Source organism: Loxodonta africana, chromosome 3 (assembly GCF_030014295.1).
Source record: "Loxodonta africana isolate mLoxAfr1 chromosome 3, mLoxAfr1.hap2, whole genome shotgun sequence".
Lineage (NCBI taxonomy): Eukaryota > Metazoa > Chordata > Mammalia > Proboscidea > Elephantidae > Loxodonta > Loxodonta africana.
In genome coordinates this window covers 145,913,040-145,933,653 of record NC_087344.1, presented here as the reverse complement: position 1 = coordinate 145,933,653, position 20,614 = coordinate 145,913,040, and the positions used below count along the sequence as shown (strand labels likewise).

Below are 20,614 nucleotides of genomic sequence, written 5' to 3'. Positions count from 1 at the left end.
AATAAATACGTGTTTAATGAATGAATGAATGAACAAACCTTGAAGTCCAATTAATTGATACCACTTGCCTGAAGTTCTGCGCTGAGAAAGATGCTGAGGTCATATTCAGGAGTGGTGGGGAAATGGGAAAGAGTGTTAGGATCAATCAGCAGTGTCTGCCAGCGGCTTGGGAATGCCTTTCTTGTTCTGGATCTATGCTGTCCGATACAGTAGCCACCAGCCACATGTCATAACTGAACACTTGAAATGTCACTAGTCTAAAATGAGCTGTGTGGTAAATGGAAAATATACCCCAGCTTTCAAAGACTTCATACTGAAGTAAAATATCTCATTAATAATTCTTATATATTGATTATAGGTTTAAATGATATCATTTTGAGTATACTGGGCTAAATAAAACATACCATTAAAATTAATTTCACCTATTTCTTTTCACTTTTTTAAATGCACTAATAGATTTAAAATGACTTATGTGGTTGGCAGTATATTTCCATCAGAGAGCAGTGCTCTAGATCTTTCTCCAGACCTTATGGAAGGAATGTGTTTATGAACTGATGGTGTCCATCCTCCCAGATGCTTCTTGGTCTTGTCTCAGAACATAAATTAATGTCAAGAAGACATCTCAAACCCAGTGCTTACCAAAATGTGATCCTCAGATCAGTGTATTACAAGCAGAAGTATGTTAAAATGCAGGTTCCGGTGCATGTGTGTGTCTGGTGGTGGTGGCGGGGTGGTGGTGGCGGGGGGGGGGGGGAGCGGTTAATATGCTCCAGGAAACTACATTACAACCCTTCCCTCTTGGTCCCCTTCCTGCCCTGTGATTTCTATGCATACTTGACCACTGCTCTAAGCCTCAGATACAAATATTATTTAAACTTTAAATAATATTTGTAAAAACTTAAAAGGGATTGTTTGGACAGCAAGCAAGAATCTCTTTCCCTATGCTGGTGAAAAAAGCCAAGAGGGAGAGAGTAAAGTCAAACCATAGACGGAGTCATTTTCTTGCACATTTAAAAAGAAAGAAACGGGCCTTGTGAAATAAGAGAAGTCACAGGTCCCCAATGATAAAGAAAAGCCTGTGGAGAGCTCAGAGGAAAATGTGTTCCAGAAATTACAATCTCTCTCTCTCTCTCTCACACACACACACACACACACCCTATAGCTTGGCCAAGGTCCATTTGGAACTTGAGTTATCGGTTGGATGAGTGCCTGCTATTCAGGTTACAGCTCCTTGGGGCAGCTCTGCCCGCACACCCGGCTTCACACAGTCACATGGCTTTGGCACTGGTGGAAGTTCAGCACTTGCACAATCAGGATCAGCTCCTCTCCCTTTTCTGTCTTCCTACACCCAGCTTTTACTACTTCTATTCCTTTTCTTGACTCCTACACAGACAAATCTCTTTTTGGAGCTGTCTTTTTAGGAACATAGAAACAGCAAAATAAGGAAAACAAATAAAGCAAAGAAAAACACATTGATGTTTCAGAAACACCTGCCATGCCAAGAATTTGCTTGCTCAAGCCTGGGAGTGGGGAGAGAAGAGAGAGACATATGATAAAGTACGATATGCATGTCTCTAAAAATGAGGTTTAAGTAAGATCTATACAGATTGGCCCTATAACTTATAACAACCCCCACACAGAAAGGCATTAGGGAGATTATGCTTTGATGTATTTTGTGCACCCCAAGTCCAGTAAAAACAGAACTTACATAAATGACTGGAACAGAACTGAAATATTTACCTCCCAAATGAGGACCGAGCCCTACACACTGAAAGAGGGAAATCACACGTTCTCCCGCCCAATTCCTGGGAGGGCCGCGCTCGCCTGTTTCCCTTGTAGCCGCGTGATGTGAAACGCGATCTGAAACATGTTTTTTATTACCATACGTCATGACTCAATGTTTTTTTTTTTTTTTTAAATCTGTTTTAATGAAATAATAACTTCCATGCTCAGGAACCTACATTCATAATTTGCAAAGCTACATATTCATGAGCCATGTGATTACAGATTCTGCCAATCGTGCAGTCAAGAAACACAAATCCACGCAGCCGTTTTAAAAGTCTTGGGTGTTTTTATTTTATTCCCATGACCAGATTACTTTCTTTTAATAAAATGGTTTATAACTTATTTGACTACTAATTTTTCTCAAAGCATGCATGATGACCATGCTGTTTTTATTTTTTTGGCTAAAATAAAAAGAGCTAAAGAATTGAAGCTGCCCTCTGGTCTAATGCCCTACGTGTTTACACATGGCGGAGAGGAAAATTCTGAGATGCTGCCCTCTGAATATAAACATGCACAAACTTGAACGTGAGCCAGTACAAAAGCAATAATCTCCCATGGAAACATCACAAGAACAAAAAGTGTATGTGAGTGTTTATATGCACAAAGAGAAGAAAAAGATTTTACTCCATCTGAAAGCCGAACTCAGTCTCCACAGGTTGGCAAATTAACGAAGAGTGAGCTGCTTTATAACGCAGAGCTTTCCAAAGCAGAGTCCCAGGCCACAGAGCGATCCCCGAAGGCCTTCCAAAATGATCTCCTCAAAGCTTAAATTTACCCTTTCTTATCTTCCAATGTTAGCATGATGTTAGGCACTTGCCCCAAAACCCAAAGTGCGTTTGCCATCTAAAGGTCTCTGCTCAGGAAAAAATAACATGCTAGCATCATTACTGTTACTTGTCACAAACCTTGATATATTTTTTGCCCTCCAAACATGCTTCTGGGGAACTCCTCACTAGGGAGGATCCTGAATTTTCTTTAAGTTATATCCAATCTGCCAATCCATGTTCAAGAGTACAAACTGAGTTTCACAAATAGCAGGGTTTATGTAGCCCTGGTGGCGCGGTGGTTAAGAGTTTGTCTGCTAACTGTAAAGGTCGGTAGTTCGAATCTACCAGCCGCTACTTGAAAATCCTGTGGGGGCAGCTATACTCTGTCCTATTCGGTCACTATGAGTGGGAATCGACTTGAGGGCAATGGTTTTGGTTTGGCTTTTGGTTACGTGGGTTTCCAGAATTCTATTTAGAGTTCCTTTTTACAGATAAGGAAACTGAAGCTCAAAGAAGCTAAAGGATATGCCCAAGGCACGGAGCTAGGAGACAGCAGGGTTGAGAATAGAGCCAAAGGCCATGTTTCTTACTCTAGGACTCTTTCTAGTACACCACCACAGAATTGTCAGCTACCAAACTCAGAAACAGTAGATATGACCACCCCCCACCTCAGTCTTATATCAACAGAATGCTGGGAGATAATAACCACAAAGGTTCTTACTCAACACTCATCAAGTATATGTCACATAGAGATACTAAGGAGCCCTGGTGGCATGATAGTTAAGCGCTAACCTAAAGTGGGTGATTCAAACCTACCAGCCGCTTTGCAGGAGAAAAGACCTGGCCATCTGCTCCTGTAAAGATTACAGCCTAGGAAACCCAGTTCTGCTCTCTTATAAAGGGTTGCTATGAGTCAACTCAACGGCAATTTTTTTTTTTTTTTTTTTTGATTACGACTCGGAATTGACTCAACAGAGCACAACAACACAGATTCTGAATCCTCTTATAATTGAAGATATCAGGGCTCTGAGGGGTTAGGTAAAACCCCAGATAACATAGTTTTAGCAAGGGACAGAGTGCAGATTCAAAAGTGTGCCTGTTGAACTCCAAAAGCCATGCTCTTTCCGCTGTGGTACTGAGTGTGCTTGGGAAGGCTGTCCTCCTTGGTGGACTCGCAGGTAAGCAGTCAGCAAAGTTCCATCTAACTTAAGCCAAGGTTTCTACCAAGACTCAGTTGGCAAGTACAAGGAACAACCTCCAGACTTATAAGGGGGTGGAAGGGAAAACAGCAAGGCAAAGCAGGGGTCGCTCCCCTTCTCTGTCTCTCGCACAGACATTCTCCCCCTCAGATTGTTTCCTTCTCTTTCAGCCTCTTCCCAGCAGCCTAGGGAGCTGTGCTGGTGAAAGTGGAAAAGGAATGGAAGTGGAAGACAGAAATAGTGATGACTGTTATGGAAACAAAATAATTACTTGGCTGGAAGAAGAGAGATGTGGTTATAAACAACAACAAAAAACTGCCCAAGGATCTTAAAGTGGTTGAATACAGACTACAATAGACGCGGCAAAGTGAGACCATCAGGCTGTTTAAATTTAAAATGTAAAATGCTTCCGTGTTGGTCAGTTTTATGTGTCAACTGGGCTAAGCTAGAGTACCCAGTTATTCAATCAAACACTACTCGAGATGTTGCTATGAAGTTCTTTGTAGAACATAGCCATCAGTTGGCTTTAAGTAAAGAGATTGCCCTTGATAATGCGGGCCTCGTCTAATCTATTGAATGCCTTAAGATCAGACCTCGGCTTCCCTGAGAAAGAAGAAATTCTGCCCTTGGATAGTTGCTTCAGAGTCCCCGGAGTAGTACAAACGGTTAATGTGCTCAGCTGCTAACCAAAAGGTTGAAGGTTTGAGCCCATCCAGAAGTATCTCCGAAGAAAGGCCTGGTGATCTACTTCTGAAATTGCAGCCACTGAAAACACTATTTTACTTGTAAAGCATAATTCTATTCTGACACACATGAGGTCGCCATGAGTTGGAACTGACTTGACGGATACTGGATGTGGTAGTTTTAGCTCATGCCCAACAGTTCAGTTTGCCCTTCCTGACAAGCTGCCCTATGGGTTTCTGACTGGCCTTACCACTCATCACAACTGTGTCAGTTTCTTGCAATAAATTTCTTAATATATATCTCCTACTGGTTTGTTTCTCTGGTTGAACACTGATACCACTTCTGTAAATGGCTGCTACAAACCCAGGAGAAACAGGGCTGCGTAGTCTGTCCCAGCAGCCACAAACCCAAGAGCAGTTTAGGGAAAGGGAAAAAAAAAAGGTTCTAAGAGACATTTTCTTGAGGCGCAGGATGGAGGTGCGGCCTCCAGCCCAAAACGACTGGTTGGAACCCCCTTCTGACTTAATAAATAAGCTCTCAGGTCAAGGCAGGGTCCTCTGAGCAGGTCCCAGTCTCATGCCTGCCCTACCTCCTCGTTTACACTCATCAGTCCCTGAAGGACACGGTGGTTGCCTATGCTAAAGCCAAGAAAGCTGAAGTGAACACGTTAAACACTGATGAAGAAATGATCCCCCGTGGGTTAAGGATAGAGCAGATATTAAGCAAGGCATCCTGGTGGAGGTGATCCAACCAGAGGAGTCCAGAGGAAATTGGGAAAGGGGTCAAGGAGCACTTTTAAAATCCTTATCTGGATGAAATATTGGCACGACCTAGATCCCAGTGCTGAAACAAGCTATTCACAACACACTTTGCTGAAACAAGACCAGATGGGTGATGGTGCTCCAGTTCTTCACTTGGTCAGGTGGAGCCAATGCCCTGACTTGGCTCTATCTGTTCAACTTCAGAAGCCCTGTCTTTGAGATGAGCATCGGTAGCTCCAGGCTAAAGACGCAGGTAGCAGGTGACATCACAGGCACACCCTTCAGCCAGACAGCATGACTCAAGGTTCCCAATGAGGGTCCCATTCACTGCTCTGGAAAGGGGGTGGGGTGCTCCTGGGCTATGTCTGCCTCTCAGGAGGTCACCCAACTCCCCACCTTCTGCATTATCACCTGAGGGATAATGCCAAGGGCGCTTTTAGCGAAGGAAAAATCAGGAGAAAAAAAAAAAAGGCTCAAAACATCCGGGCATTTAATATTTTTAGAATGTGACTCTTCAGGTGGCAGCCACTGTGGCTTAACTTCCAGCCACTGGTAGGAAAACTGTGGACATTATTTCAGATGCTTCACATGGTGTCTGGGAATACTATTGCTGAATGGATTCAGAGATGATCCAGCATCTAGATCTTGGGCAAAATCATTTAACCTGAGTATTTTCCTCTGCAAAAGGAGAGGTCTGGACCAGATGACAGTGCACAATTAAAATCCAATACCCTGGTTACACCTACTTGCCCCTACTCAAAGTATAAATTCACTCAATTCCAGGATCAAAATCTGAGATATGTGAAATAAAGGCAGAAGGTAGGAAAAATCTAGCCCAAAGTACTAATCCCCATCATTAAAAATACATTTATTATTGCTAACATTTATTGAGCACTTACTATGTGCCATGCACTATTCTGAACACTTTACATGGGTTACAGCCACCAGCTACTGTGTGACCTTGTAGAAGTTAATATCTTTTTGTCTCAGCCTTCTCATCTTAAAATGAGGATGATAGTAATACTTACATCATGGGGTTTCTATGAAGATTAAATAAGGTAATAAATGTAAGGGCTTAGAAGAGTGCCTAGGACGTGGCATACACTATAAATTTCTTAAATATACACATACATATGCTCACAACAGGCCACAGGGTTGCCTGACAGATCTTGAGGTTGACAGGCCACAATTCTTTCCTCACTGTGGCAGGATCATAGCCTCCTTACCCAATCTGGTAGAAAAGATTATGCCAACTACCTTTGAGTCAATTCCAACTTCTGGTAACCCTACTGTGTCAGAGTAGAACTGTGCTCCATAGGGTTTTCAACGGCTCATCTTCCAGAAGTAGGAAGCTAGGCCTTTCTTCTGAAGCCCCTCTGTGTGGACTGGAACCTCCAATCTTTCAGTTGGCAGCTGAGCACACTAACTGTTTGTACTACCCACGAACTCCAAAAAAGGATATGGTGTTGCTGTGTGCCATCAAGTTGACTCCAACTTATAACAACCCTATATCACATAATAGACCTGACACACAGGGTTTCCTAGACTGTAATCTTTATTGCAACAGATTGCTAGTTCTTTTCTCCCAAGAGTCATTGGTGGGTTTGAACTGCCAACCTTTCAGTTAGCAGCTGTCATGGATTGAATTGTGTCCCCGCAAAATATCTGCCAACTTAGCTGGGCCATGAGTCCCAGTATTGTGTGACTGTCCACCATTTTATGTGATTTCCCTATGTGTTGTAAATCCTATCACTAGGATGAAATAAGATGGATTAGCGGCCATTATATTGATGAGATATACAAAATTAGATAGTATCTTAAGCCAATCTCTTGGAGATAAAAAAGAGAGAAGCGAGCAGAGAGACAAGGGGACAACATACCACCAAGAAAGCAGTGCCGGGAGTAGAGCATATCCTTTGGACCTGAGGTTCCTGCGCTGAGATGCTCCGAGACCAAGGGAAGATTGATGACAAGGACCTTCCTCCAGAGCTGACAGAGAGAGAAAGACTTCCCCGGGGCCAGGGCCCTGAATTCGGACTTCTAGCCTACTGGACTGTGAGAGAACAAACTTCTCTTTGTTAAAACCATTTACTCGTGGTATTTCTGTTATAGCAGCACTAGATGACTAAGACAGCAGGCAAGCACTTAACTACTGTGCCACCAGGGCGCCTTAAAAAGAGGATATAAGAACCCTGTTTTCAAGGGTTTGGCAGTGTTGGTGCCAAATATTAGCTCTGAACATCACCCATCAGCCTGTATCACCCAGAAACTACAGTCTCAACAATAAGTTCTCTGTGATAAAGATGGAAGGCTAGAGGCCAAATAGACACTGACCACTGTGGGCTTTTGCCATAGGTGGCAGATGGGCAAGCCCATGACTTCCAGGTACACCTTAGGTATTAGTACTATAGCTGCATCATTCGCCCCCCAAATGGGACAAGGAGGAGACAGAGAAACGATGACTCCCTGTCCCAGTGGCATAAGAGCCCAAGTTTGCAACAAAGACCTCAGGTCACCCACAAATAGGGCATTAGAAACCAACGGCAAAAGCAGATCTTGGAATACAAATTCTACCCTGCATACTGAAACATCAAAGACTAAATTTGCCCCTTCCTCCCCTGTATAAATCAGAAGCAGCTTCTAAGTCAAGGAATTAAATAACGGAAGTTTAGGATGCCCCAACCAGCGTTGCATCAAATAAATCCAATGATTCTATGCCTAAGAAAGAGTCAGGCCATCTCACAGTCCCTTCCTGAGATGGGGAGTGTGGGCCACCTGTGGGGAACCCTCACCCAGTGCCTCATCATTCTCAGCTTATGAGAGGACCTAAGGCATAGTCATGAGCTTTCAAGTTAACCTCACCAGAGACTCCCAGGAGACAGATTTTTTTTTTTTCCCCTCCCCTTACATGGAAATAAAATATTCTGCAATCTCCCTTATCAAAACACTCACTTTTTCTACCAAACAGCTCCCTGGAGATTCAAGGGCACAAGAGATGTAACATTTGATACAATTGCCCAAAGCTTGAGAAGGGCAGATGCATCAGATCATAGATTAGCCTTAGACAATAAAGCCTTAAAGGACGTCATGGAACTCTACATGAAAAAACACCAATCTTCTCTCCTCAGTGAAAGCAAGTTTACTTAACCTCAATTTGTTGAATGAAAGTACAGCCTTCACAGGGCTGGGGCCCATGGCTGCACAGACATGACACAGCAAGCCCAGCAGAGCCAGGAAAAGTCTACACTTGCATGAACCCTCCGGGACAGGATGTCTTCTTCAGGAAGAATGCTCTCAGGCAAACTCACAAGGGCTATGGGCTGCTCACTGGCAGCATTCACCTACTTTAACCCCGCACGTTAGGATAAAGCCTAGGTAGTCTTTCAAAATCCTTTCTGAGTCATGATTACCAGCTGAAATGAGACTCTTTCCAATGCTCTAAATGCCACAGTGACATTTAGGAAGCACTCTCTCACCACAGAAAGGCCAGAAACTTGTTCTTAGGAAATATGGTAGTTGACTGACCCTAGTTCATGAGAGGATCAAGCCCCTTATAATTAAGGCTCTTATGGACAAGCCACAAAACCAACAGATAAGCAGCCTCTGGAACAAAAATGCATGGTACACACCACTTGGAATATCCCACAGGACACAATGAGTCATTCCTCAAGAGACATGGAAAAAAAAGAAGAAGAACCAATCTTGAAATGTTTAGTTGCTTAATCTGCCTTCAAGAGAGAACTTATTTGGGGAAAGACCTTACTGGAAAACCCAAAATGGTGGATATCCAGACACTCGGTTTATACGGGCGACTCTTCTGGTTGAGCAAAAGCTGTGTTGGTGCCCACAACCCTGGCCCATCTGCCATGCATGGCTCCTCAGAGTCAACCTTGTGGAAGAAGCTATCTTAAATGCATCTGGAAGAAGAGGATTCTCATTTTCTTTGATTTTTTGAGACCAAATCATTGTACTTAACCACCAAAAAACCAAAACCAAACCAGGTGCTGTCAATCCATTTTGACTCATGGTGACCTCATGTGTTGCAGAGTAAAACTGTGTTCCACAGAGTTTTCAATGGCTGTGACCTTTCTGGAGCAGACTGCCAGATCTTTTTTCCCACATGCCTCTTGGAGGGCTCAAAATGCCAACCTTTTGGTTAGTAGCTTAGCACTGAACTGTTTGCGTCACTCAGGGACTCCTACACTGAACTGCAAATTTCCAATTTCTTAACCATCTGTCCCACATAATGGGAAGCTCCTTGAGGGTGGGCAATTTACCACATTTCTCTCCGGATCCTCCACACTAGGCATGGTTCCTAGCATCCTGTTACCTGCTGCTGTCAAGTTGATTTCGACTCACAGCGACCCTAGAGGACAGAGTAGGACTGCCCCATAGGGTTTCCAAGGAGTGGCTGGTGGATTTGAACTGTCAACCCTTTGGTTAGCAGCCATAACTCTTAACCACTGTGCCACCAGGGCTCCAGCATCTTGTAGGCACTCAAAAAATTGTGTTTTGGAGGAATGAACAAGTAGATGCATAAACCGACATACCAGGTATGCTAATTTCATGTTTTTCTAAACATAAGGGGAAACCTGCCAAAGAAGGGAATGGAGGAAATTAGAAAAGGGAAAAAAAAAAAATTATTTCCAGATTTCTAAATGTAACACAAGAGAGAATACAGGGGGAAAAAAAAAGGAAGGGGGAAAAAAAAGTTCCTCCTTCACAAGAGAACATGAATGCATGAGCTATTCTTAGGGCAGTTTTGGATACTACAGCCCTCAGTCACACAGAACTTGGATTTATGGAAAGTAACTACTGGGCATGCACCGTGGTACAGGTTGTGCATATCCCTTCCTAGCGTTGACCTCAGTGCACATCTGGGGCTATTTAACAACTGATTTGAAATTTAGCCTTCTGATTTCCAGTTAAATACACGGCACAGGAAAACAAATAGCACTTGTTTTTCACGGAGCCTTGTCAGTCATCCAAACTGCAATGCAGACCAGAGAACTGCCTGTGGTGTGGTGGCCAAGGCCCAAAATATTTGGGCCATTTTTTTCCCCCTGGTTTAAGGCAAAGGGATAAACCAGATTTTAGCAACCCCAGCTTTTTCACCCACCCTTCTCCCCTGCTGAGAAATGCAAAACTGGTTTCTGAATATTAAGCATGTTCCTGGTATGAATTTACATTTTTCATTGGGACTAGATTTTGATTTGTTTTTAATCTAAAGCCAATAGCATTGAGTTTGGTTTCTCACATTTATTTCAACTGCCCTGACTTGATATTTACTTGGATTTGCTGAACAGGCAATGTTCAGATTACCATTTTCTGTTTCCAATTAAATTAGGATGTAGTATCTAGCGGTTGTATTATCAAAGAATCACAGAGTTGGAAAGCTGGGAGGAACTTTAGAGATCAGCTACTACAACCCCCTCATTTTAGAGATGAGAAAACTGAGGCCCAGAGTTAAGTGATATTGTCCAACGATGTATAACGAGTTAGCAGGAGAACTAAGACTAGTATTTGGGGGCTCCTGACTCCCAGACCAGGGTGTTAACTAGAAATAAAAACTGGGTACACCTCCAGGTAGAGTTGCCTTATAAAATACAGGACTTTCAGTTAAATTTGCGTTTCAGATAAGCAATAAATAATTTTTAAGTGTAAGTGTGACCCAAGTATTGCCTGGGCATACTAAAAAAAATTACCTGTTTATCTGAAATGCAAATTTAACCGGGCATCCTGTCTTTTTATTTGTTAAATCTGGCAACCCTTACCTTAGAGACCGATGTCCCCTTGTACTCCTGCCCCTCACCCCCACACAAAGATACACAAATTCACATACATTCTTTCCCTGATTTTAACGATAAATGGCTGGGAAAAATAAATTGCAGCACAGTAATCCCAAGAGTGGACACGGCTGAAAGAACTTGCTGCTCATTTCTTGAGACTTTCCTAATCCTGTTGTTGGTATCAACTGCTGTCCAGTTGATTCCAACTTACGGTGGCCCTATGTATTACAGAGTAGAACTGCTCAATAGGGCTTTTTTTTCTCAGCTGTAATCTTTACAGAAGAAGATCACCAGACTTTTCTTCTGCAGAGCCGCTGGGGGGGTTCAAACCACCAGCCTTTTGCATAGCAGCCAGTTGCAAATCGCTTGTGCCACCCAGGCTAATCTTAGATACCTGTTTTCCTTATGAGTATGCACAGCAACGAAGCCTGACATAAATGGACTGGCCACAATCTCTGGACTTGATATTTTCTATGACTAGAAGCCAGACATTAGGGTCTCGAGAGTTTCTGCTTGCCCAAGGGCATCAGATCTACAGACCTTGCAGAAGAGAGAGCTGAAGGTTGAAATGCAAATAAAACAAGATTTAAAATAAATAAAGGAATAAATCAAAAAGGTACATGGAATAAAGCAAAAAGACAGATTTTAAAATTCAGTTCATTAATTTTACGCCATCGCTTTTAAAAAGAGTGCTACACAATACAGGAAAGGTCAGCACAACTGGACTAAACCAAAAGCAAAGAAGTTTACTGAATAAACCAAATGCTTCGAAGGCCAGCATAGCAGAGGCAGGGGTTTGGGGCAACCACGGTTTCAGGGGACATCTAGGTCAATTGGCATAATAAAATCTATTAAGAAAACATTCTGCCTACCACTTTGGAGAGTGGCATCTGGGGTCTTAAACGCTAGCAAGCGGTCATCTAAGATGCATCAATTGGTCTCAGCCTATCTGGAACAAAGGAAAATGAAGAACACCAAAGACAAAAGGTAATTATGAGCCCAAGAGACAGAAAGAGCCACCTAAACCAGAGACTATGTTAACCTGAGACCAGAAGAACTAGATGGTACCAGGCTAAAACCAATGACTGCCCTAACAGGGAACACAACAGAGAACCCCTGAAGGAGCAGGAGAGCAGTGGGATGCAGACCTTAAACTCTCTTAAAAAGACCAGACTTAATGGTCTGAGACCAGAAGGACCCCAGAGGTCATGGTCCCCAGACCTTCTGTTACCCCAAGACAGGAACCATTCCCAATGCCAACTCTTCAGACAGGGATTGGATTGGACTATGGGATAGAAAACGATGCTGGTGAAGAGTGGGCTTCTTGGATCAAGTAGACACATGAGACTATGCAGGCAGCTTCCATCTGGGGAGGAGATGAGAAGGCAGAGGGGGACAGGAGCTGGCTGAATGGACACGGGAATAGAGGGTGGAGAGAAAGAGTACGTCTCGTTAGGGGGAGAGAGCAACTAGGAGTATATAAAACCAAAAAAAAAAAAAAAAACCAAACCCAGTGCTGTCGAGTCGATTCCAACTCATAGCAGCCCTATAAGACAGAGTAGAACTGCCCCATAGAGTTTCCAAGGAGCGCCTGGAGGATTCGAACTGCCGACCCTTTGGTTAGTAGCTGTAGCACTTAATCACTACGCCACCAGAGTTTCTAAGAGTATACAGCAAGGTGTGTATAAATTTTTGTATGAGAGACTGACTTGATTTGTAAACTTCCACTTAAAGCACAATAAAAATTTTTTTAAAAAGAGTGCTACCGCAAGTTTTTTTTCTAACAGTTTTACTGAGATATAACTGACACACCATAATATTTACTGTTTTAAACTATGCAACTCAGTGTTTTTAACATATTCAGAGTTTAGTATATTCACCACTATCTAACTCCATCACCTCAAAAGAACATTTTTATCACCTCAAAAAGAAATCCCATACCCATTAACATTTAATCCCCATTCTCCCCTCCCTCCATCTTCTGGCAACCACTAAATCTACTTTCTGTCCCTATGGATTTGCCTATTTTGGACCAAAACCCCAAAACCAAACCCAGTGCTGTCGAGTCAATTTCGACTCATAGCGATCCTATAGGACAGAGTAGAACTGCCCCATAGAGTTTCCAAGGAACGCCTGGCCGATTTGAACTGCCAGCACTTTGGTTAGCAGCCGTAGCACTTAACAGCTATACCACCAGGGTTTCCCTATTCTGGGTATTTCATATAAACTGAATCAAAATATATGCCCTTTTGTGTCTGGCTTCTTCCACTTAGCATGTTTTCAAGATTTATCCGTGTTGTAGCACGTTATCAGTACTTTATTCCTTTTTATAGCTGGATAATATTTCATTTTATGGATATGCCACATTTTGTTTATTAATTGATAGACATTTGGGCTGTTTCCACTTTTTGGCTCTTATGAATATTGCTGCTATAAACATTTCTGCACAAGTTGGTATATGAACATATGTTTTGTTAATTCTCAAGCATATACACCTAGGAGCAGAATTGCTAAGTCATATGGAAAGTATGTTTAATCATTTGAGGAAATGCCAAACTGTTTTCCAAAGCTGCTGCCCCATTTTACGTTTCCAATGTATGAGGGTTCCAATATGTCTACACCCTCGCCAATACCTGTTACTATCTGTCTTTTTAATTATAGCTACCTTAGTGGGTAAGGAGCCCCGGTGGTGCACGGCGCGTGGTTAAGTGTTTGGCTGCTAACCAGCGACTCCGAGGGAGAAATGTGGCAGACTGCTTGTGTAAAACGATTTACAGCCTTGGAAACCCTATAGGGCGGTTCTACCCTGTCCCACGGGGTTTCTGTGAGTTGGAATCGACTCAACAGCAATGGGTTTGGTTTGGTTTGTTTTTATCCTAGTGGATATCAAGTGGTATCTGGTTGTGGTTTTGACTTGCATTTGCCTAATGATTAATAATGTTGGGCATCTTTTCATGAGCTTCCTAGTCACTTGTATGTCTTCCTTGGAGAAGTGTCTATTCAAATCACACAAGTTCTACAGACAATTTAATATTGTGGTTCTTCCCAATCTTTTCAGCAAACTCAGGTTGAAAGTTCAGACATCTAGGGACCAACTGAATTTCCCCACTTTTTCTTTAGCATGGAAATAATTGTATAAATAAAAATAAGCATATATGATCCTTCTAAGCTATTTTATTGATAGTTTCAACCTGACAGACTAAAAGGGTGCAATTATTTTTTATGTGCTGTTCCATGAAGGGAAACCCTGGTGGCGTAGTGGTTAAGAGCTACAGCTGCTAACCAAAAGATCAGCAGTTTGAATCCACTAGGCGCTCCTTGGAAACTGTGGGGCAGCTCTACTCTGTCCTATAGGGTTGCTATGAGTCGGAATTGACTCGACAGCAGCAGGTTTTTGTTTTTTTTTTTAATTCTATGAAGAGACAAATCCAACCTATCCAATATACTCTGGGTCATTCTATACACCCTGCAAAAGGAAAACTATAAAGCCACGACAACTTCATTGTATGTGTTTGTGTGTGACTAATACTCAAAAATCCACTACTTGAAACTTAGCCTGAAACAATCATTCTTCATCTGACTCCCTTTTCCCAGGTAACCAGAAAAACGGGATAAAGGAACTGCACTTTCAGAGAAAACTAAATCCTACCTTTTCCCTGCCTCACACGCTCCCTCTTGCCTGCACTCTGTAGTCATGAGAGGACTGGAATGATTTGACTGAAAAAAACAGACACCATAATTAAACAGTCTTAAAGTATAATGTTTTTTAGTCAGTCTCATGGGGCGGCTCAGATGTTCCGAGTAACACAAGGCCTTCCTAACTAATTATGAAAGGCTTCCTTTTATAATTTGGGCACTTATAACAATGCAGATATGTCTATTTAAATTAAAAGGCCATCCTGGCGGATGAGTAAATGTTACTACTTGAACTTTTCCCATCACACTATTTAAAAAAAAAAAAAAAAAACCTGTTAAAGTATTGACTTTATCAAGAAAGTAAAGACAGCCTTAAGCCAGTACTGCAAATTCTCACTAGCATATCAGAGAGAGGGCAAGGACACAGGGCACCAGGGCACCTTAGACTGAGTGAGACTCAAGAGACCCACTCTCTATCCTTAGCTCTTCTAGGCTCCTTTGAGTAACCTTGCAGAAGATGGTATGAGGAACGGCTAAGGCTCAGTTTCTAAAGATTCCACGGCCCTTTTGAAGTGTTTGGATGGAACACTTCACATAAAATAATGTAGTTATCTCCAAACCCTGGGGTCCCTGGGTGGTGCAAACGGTTAACGCACTTGGCTGCTAACCGAAAGGGTGGTGGCTTGAGTTCACCCAGAGGTGACTGGGAAGAAAGGCCTGGAGATCTACTTCCAAAAAATCAGTCATTGAAAACCCTATGAAGCACAGTTGTACTCTGACAGATTTGGGGTCACCATGAGTCGGAATCAACTCAACAGGAACTGGTTTGGTTTTTTTGGTTTTATGTCCAAACTTTAACTATTAGCTACAGTAAAAGGATAAACAAAACACACCACTGGTTTCCTTTTATCCAACAGAAGACTGTTGGTCCTTCTGCTGCAAAGGCTGTCAGGTGGAGGAGCAGACACTGAAATTCGTTTTGGGTTACAGAGAGGAAGGTTACAGCTTGCTGTCCCTCCTCACTTCCGCTCGCCCTCGCCTAGAGTTGCCATGCTCGTGTGGGAACTTGCATCACTCATTGTCTGCTGACCTGAGAACCTGAAGGAACAACAGATGCTGTACCATCTCTTCCAGGCCATGAAGAGATGTGCAGATGGGACAGAACCATTTCCCTAAAGACAGACTCCTGGGCAACAAATCAGGGTTCAGGTGTCCTGGAATTTAAACCCCTAACGTCTCCCAATTCTGCTCCCCACCCCAGTGTTGCAATCTTAGGTTTATTCCTGGGTTTGAAATCTCCTTACATGGAATTAACTCCAAATAGGGTTGATGTTTAATTGTTTACTAAAACTGTCTCCTCTTTTCCTTGTTAGTATGTCTTAAAAGTGATGGCTAAGAAGCAATTCTTACAGATCTTAAACAAAATTAGAGCAAAGAAATATTAACTAGGAGTAAGAGACTTCTCTAGCCCCACAGAGTGGCAGGTTAAAGAAGGGACCCAGAGTGACACACAGCTATGATATATGTGGCCCATACTGTTCATCTGGACCTACAGACCAGGGAAACAGGAACTCCTTCCAACCTGGGGCCAGACAAGCTACACGTTTTATAACTGCAATGTACGTTTAACATCCTTCCCCTGTGTTCTTATGATTTATAATAAATAACAAACACAATGGCAGGTAATATCTATGGACTTATTAGTGCCAGGCACTGTACTAAACATTTTATGAGTAATCTCATTTAATCAAGGTAACGACCCTTTGACATAGAACTATTATTATTCCATATTAAAATCAAGGAAAATCCAGACTTAGATTAAGTAATTTACCCCAGGCTACACAAAAAAAAAAAAAAAAAAAAAAAATTTTTTTTTTTTTTTACACAAGCAGTAAGTAATGGAACTGGAGAGGGGTCAAACCAGGAGAGGCAAAGCCTGTACTCACAAACTCTGCAGAGCTGCCCAAGACAGTGGTAGCCACTAGTCTCATGTGGCTATTGAGCACTTGAAATATGGCTAGTGTGAGGGAGGAACTGAGTTTTTTTATTTTAATTTAAACGTAAATAGCTACATGTAGCTAGTACGTATAGTATTGTACTGTTCAGCTTTATAGTGTAAGGGCTAAATACGCATATGACTTTACAATCATGACCATTCATCTTGCTGTCACAAATACCTTGAATTACAGGTGACTGGCAATGATTATCAGTATGAAGGGAGGTGTTTTAGCATAAGAGCTTCTAGAATAAATCCAATCTGGATTTGAGTCCCAGCACTGCCAGTAACTAGCCATGTGATTTTGGCCACTACTTAACCTCTCTATGCCTTAGTTCCTCATCTGTAAAATGAAGTATATATCCCCATCATCACAGAATTATTGTGAGAATTAAATGAAAGTATTAGAGCACTTAGGACAATACCTGGAAAGTACTAAGTGCTAAACAAATGTGCCAATAATCATAACAAGAACAATCAAATAATTATTGACTTTTGGCCTTTTTAACTTAGAAAGAAAAAAGAGTTTCAATCCTCAGAAAAGTCTACAACTTAAGTTATCAGTAACTCCTGCTTTGTAAAATGTACCCTTGAGTTCTCAAAGGTTTTGTTTTGAAATTAATTCAAAGTTAGAAGTATAGCACAAAGAACTTTTATATATCGTTTAACTAGATTCACCAGTTTTTAACATCTTGCCACATTTGCTTTATTATTCTATCTATACATCCATATTTATATTTTTATGAACTATTTGGCCCTTTACCCCTTAATACTTAAGTGTCTTTAGTGCGTTTTCTAAGAACAAGGATATTCTCTTACATAACAGTACAATTATCAAATTCAAGAAATATAATTTTGATGTAATATTTTAACCTAAAGTCCAAATTCCAGTTTCCTCTCCTGTGCCCCACAATGTCCTTTATAGCAACTGCCTCTCTCGCCCCTCCCCAGTAAGATTCAGGTCAGGATCAATGTGTCTTTTGAGTCTCCTTTAAGCTGGAATGGCTCGTCAGCCTTTCTTTGTTTTTTGTGACTGACATTAGGAAGAGTACGGGCCAGTTATTTTATAGAATGTTACTCAATTTGGTTTTGCCCAATGTTTCCTCTTTATTAAATTCAGGTCATATGCATTTCTGATTAGAATATTTCATGAGTTATCGATACTGTATTCTTTTTCAGGGTATCTCATCTGGAGGCACATGATGTCTACCCACCCCATAACCCACTGCCGTCAGCCCCATACTGGTGGTATTAACTTCGGTCCCTTGGTTAAGGTAGTCTTGGGTATCTCCACTGTATATACTTACTATGTTTCCTTTTGCAATTAATAATTTGTGGAAAGATAACTCTGAGCCCATGCAAATATACTGTTTCTCAAGTCCCTTCCACCTCTGCTAGATTCAGCACCCATTGATGATTCTTGCCTGATCAACTTTTACTAAAGACGGGCAAAATAATGATTCTCTAACTCTGTCATTCTTTCTGTATTTAATTATTGACATTCTACTATAAAAAGGAGTTCTCCCTTCTTCTCTTTTCATTTATTTCTCTACTTATTATCTGTATTGACTATAGATTCTTATTTCATTCAATGGGTACTTTTCAGTTTTTACAAATACCCTTCAAATACAAATGACAAGAATCTACAGATCTAGATTAAGAGTCATTAATTGAGCCAAGTTTATTCATTATGCAAGGGCAAGACTATTAACTGAGGCCTCTACTAGTTCTGTATCTTTGTAGGCAAGGGAGGTGTAAAGGCTCAAGGCTATGCAGTTAAAGACATGAGCACGTAGCTCTAGCCATAGACGATGTGAATTATCACTGCAAAGCTGCAGGGTTGCTCATCATCAGACATGATATCATACTAGAAAAATCCCATCCAAACAACCCATCTATTTCTCTACAACCAGCAAACTTGAATGTTCTGGCCAACTCAAAGGGACATGATTTACAAATAGTAGGTAATATTTGGATCTTTCCATAAGAGCTGGGTTCCAGCTTTTTAATAAAATACAAATGATTTCATTTTGGAGCTTGCTATGTCACTTTCTCAACAAACAGATCCTCATATCAGAAATTAGGCCTGTGTTATATACAAATAGAATGAGTTTGTGTGTATTTTATTTTGTAGTCAGGGACCACACATCTAGTGGCTATTTGCAATATTTACATTGCTCCTGATGCCATGAGGGGGTCTTCAGAGCTAAAACCAAAGCTCAGGCCACACAGAGTATGACTGCATGTCCTACTCAAATGCGCAAACTAGACCGGACTCTCCATCCACAGAAGAGTGTGGGTGCTTTGTTATCTGTGAGTGTTTATGCCATCCAAATATCTCTAAGAGCATACTCCAAATTTAATGCTTCTTGGACTCTGGTCTTATTTTAATGAAATAAGCCTTAAAAGCCTTGCAAAGTTCTAGAATAGTTGTATTCTTACGCTAAGACTCAGTTTGGGAGTGTTATAAACACTTACCAAGAAAAGTCTGGAGACCCCAGCTGCAAGCCTCTCTGTCTTCAAGTGCCAGACCAGGGGCTGTGGGGAGTTGAGCAGGAACACCACAGGCTTGTAGTGAATGTGGACTGAGGAAATGGGATTCAGGTGCAGAGTGACCTAGGAAGCAACACAAAAAGGAGAGCTATCTTAGCACTGGTGTCCTATTGAATTTGCTCAGGACAACTGAACACTTTTTCACAGTTTTACCTTTAAGAGAAACAATCTATAAGCTAGTTCAAATTCTATGAATATATTAGTTTAAATTATATAAAACTGCTAACATTTGGCCATTTTTTATTATAAAAAAATGGACTATTCCATATGGTTCAACCCACTCAAATCACAAGCAAAACCAGCCTAGTAATAGTAGAACAGAAATAAATGGAACACTGTTTTTGTTTTTGTTTTGTTTTTTTCAAAATTGGAAAAGGCATAATGGGTTAATGTGCTCAGCTGCTAACTAAAAGGCTGGAGGTGTGAGTCTACTCAGAGGCACCTCAGAAGAACTACCTGGTGATCTACTCCCCCCCCCCCCCAAAAAAAAAAGTCATTGAAAACTCTACAGAGCACAGTTCTACATGAGGTCACTATCAGTTGAAATAGACTCAATGACAACTGTTTTTTTTTCTCTCAGGACTGCCTTATCCTTCAAGTCAAATGATTAAGGCAAGCTAAATTTGGAGAAAAGAACACCACAGGGACTGGTCATCCCTCTGGAGACTCAGAGAAATCACCTTCTTCTCTTCCAGGTAAGCGCCAACTTCTATAAAGCTAAGAAAGTTCTGCCAAAGAAGAGTGCCTAAAGCTAAGGAAAAGGGGCTGCCAAGAGGAGCTGCCAGTGCTTTCATCATCCCAGCTATTAGCTTGAAGGGGTTTTCCAAAGAAATAAAGCACAAAAAACACACAGAATAAAAACTGATTGTACAGAGTCCCAGTTTGAAAAAAAAGAAAGAAAAATGTCATAAGCCTGGACAGCCAGCTGTGACACTGGAGACCAAGGACAACTATAGGTTACCATCACCGTCATTAGCATCATAAAAAGTACCTGTGAGGAGAGGTGGAAAAAATGGACTCAACAAACGTCCTCCAGGAGCACATGATCCAAGGTTGGTCAATATGAACACAAAAAAAATACTGAGCAGATACTTTCATATAAGCACATCTCACACTGGCTTTCAGTACAAAGGGATAAGGAAAGGTCCAAGAACCACATAATAAGATAGGGTCAACTCACCAAAGATCACCATGAGGTGATAGCGGAAGAAAAAGACAGAACACACTTTATCGAGAAAAACAAACTAATGATACGCTGGGGATAATAGTGCTTCTCAGCCACAGTCCTTATGAGAAGTAAATGGTCAGGGTCTATGATCTGAGTCCACACAGTCAATAGGGATATGGCATGAAAAGCTAGACTACATCTTCCCACTGGCTGTTAGTCTACGTTGATGTCAATGTATCCTCATCTTTTTGGTAAGTACTTCCTATGATATCAAAG

General features: G+C 41.6%; 1 protein-coding gene across 3 annotated transcripts in view; it reads right to left on the bottom strand.

The window, feature by feature from the left end:
- TGFBR3 (transforming growth factor beta receptor 3) overlaps nt 1-20,614 on the bottom strand; it is a 224,956-nt gene that overhangs the window by 86,401 nt on the left and 117,941 nt on the right. For all 3 annotated transcript variants that reach the window (XM_023558416.2, XM_010598114.3, XM_023558415.2), the window contains exon 4: nt 19,096-19,233. In XM_023558416.2, the coding sequence (XP_023414184.2) occupies nt 19,096-19,233 (138 nt within the window). The remainder of the gene's footprint in view (nt 1-19,095; nt 19,234-20,614) is intronic.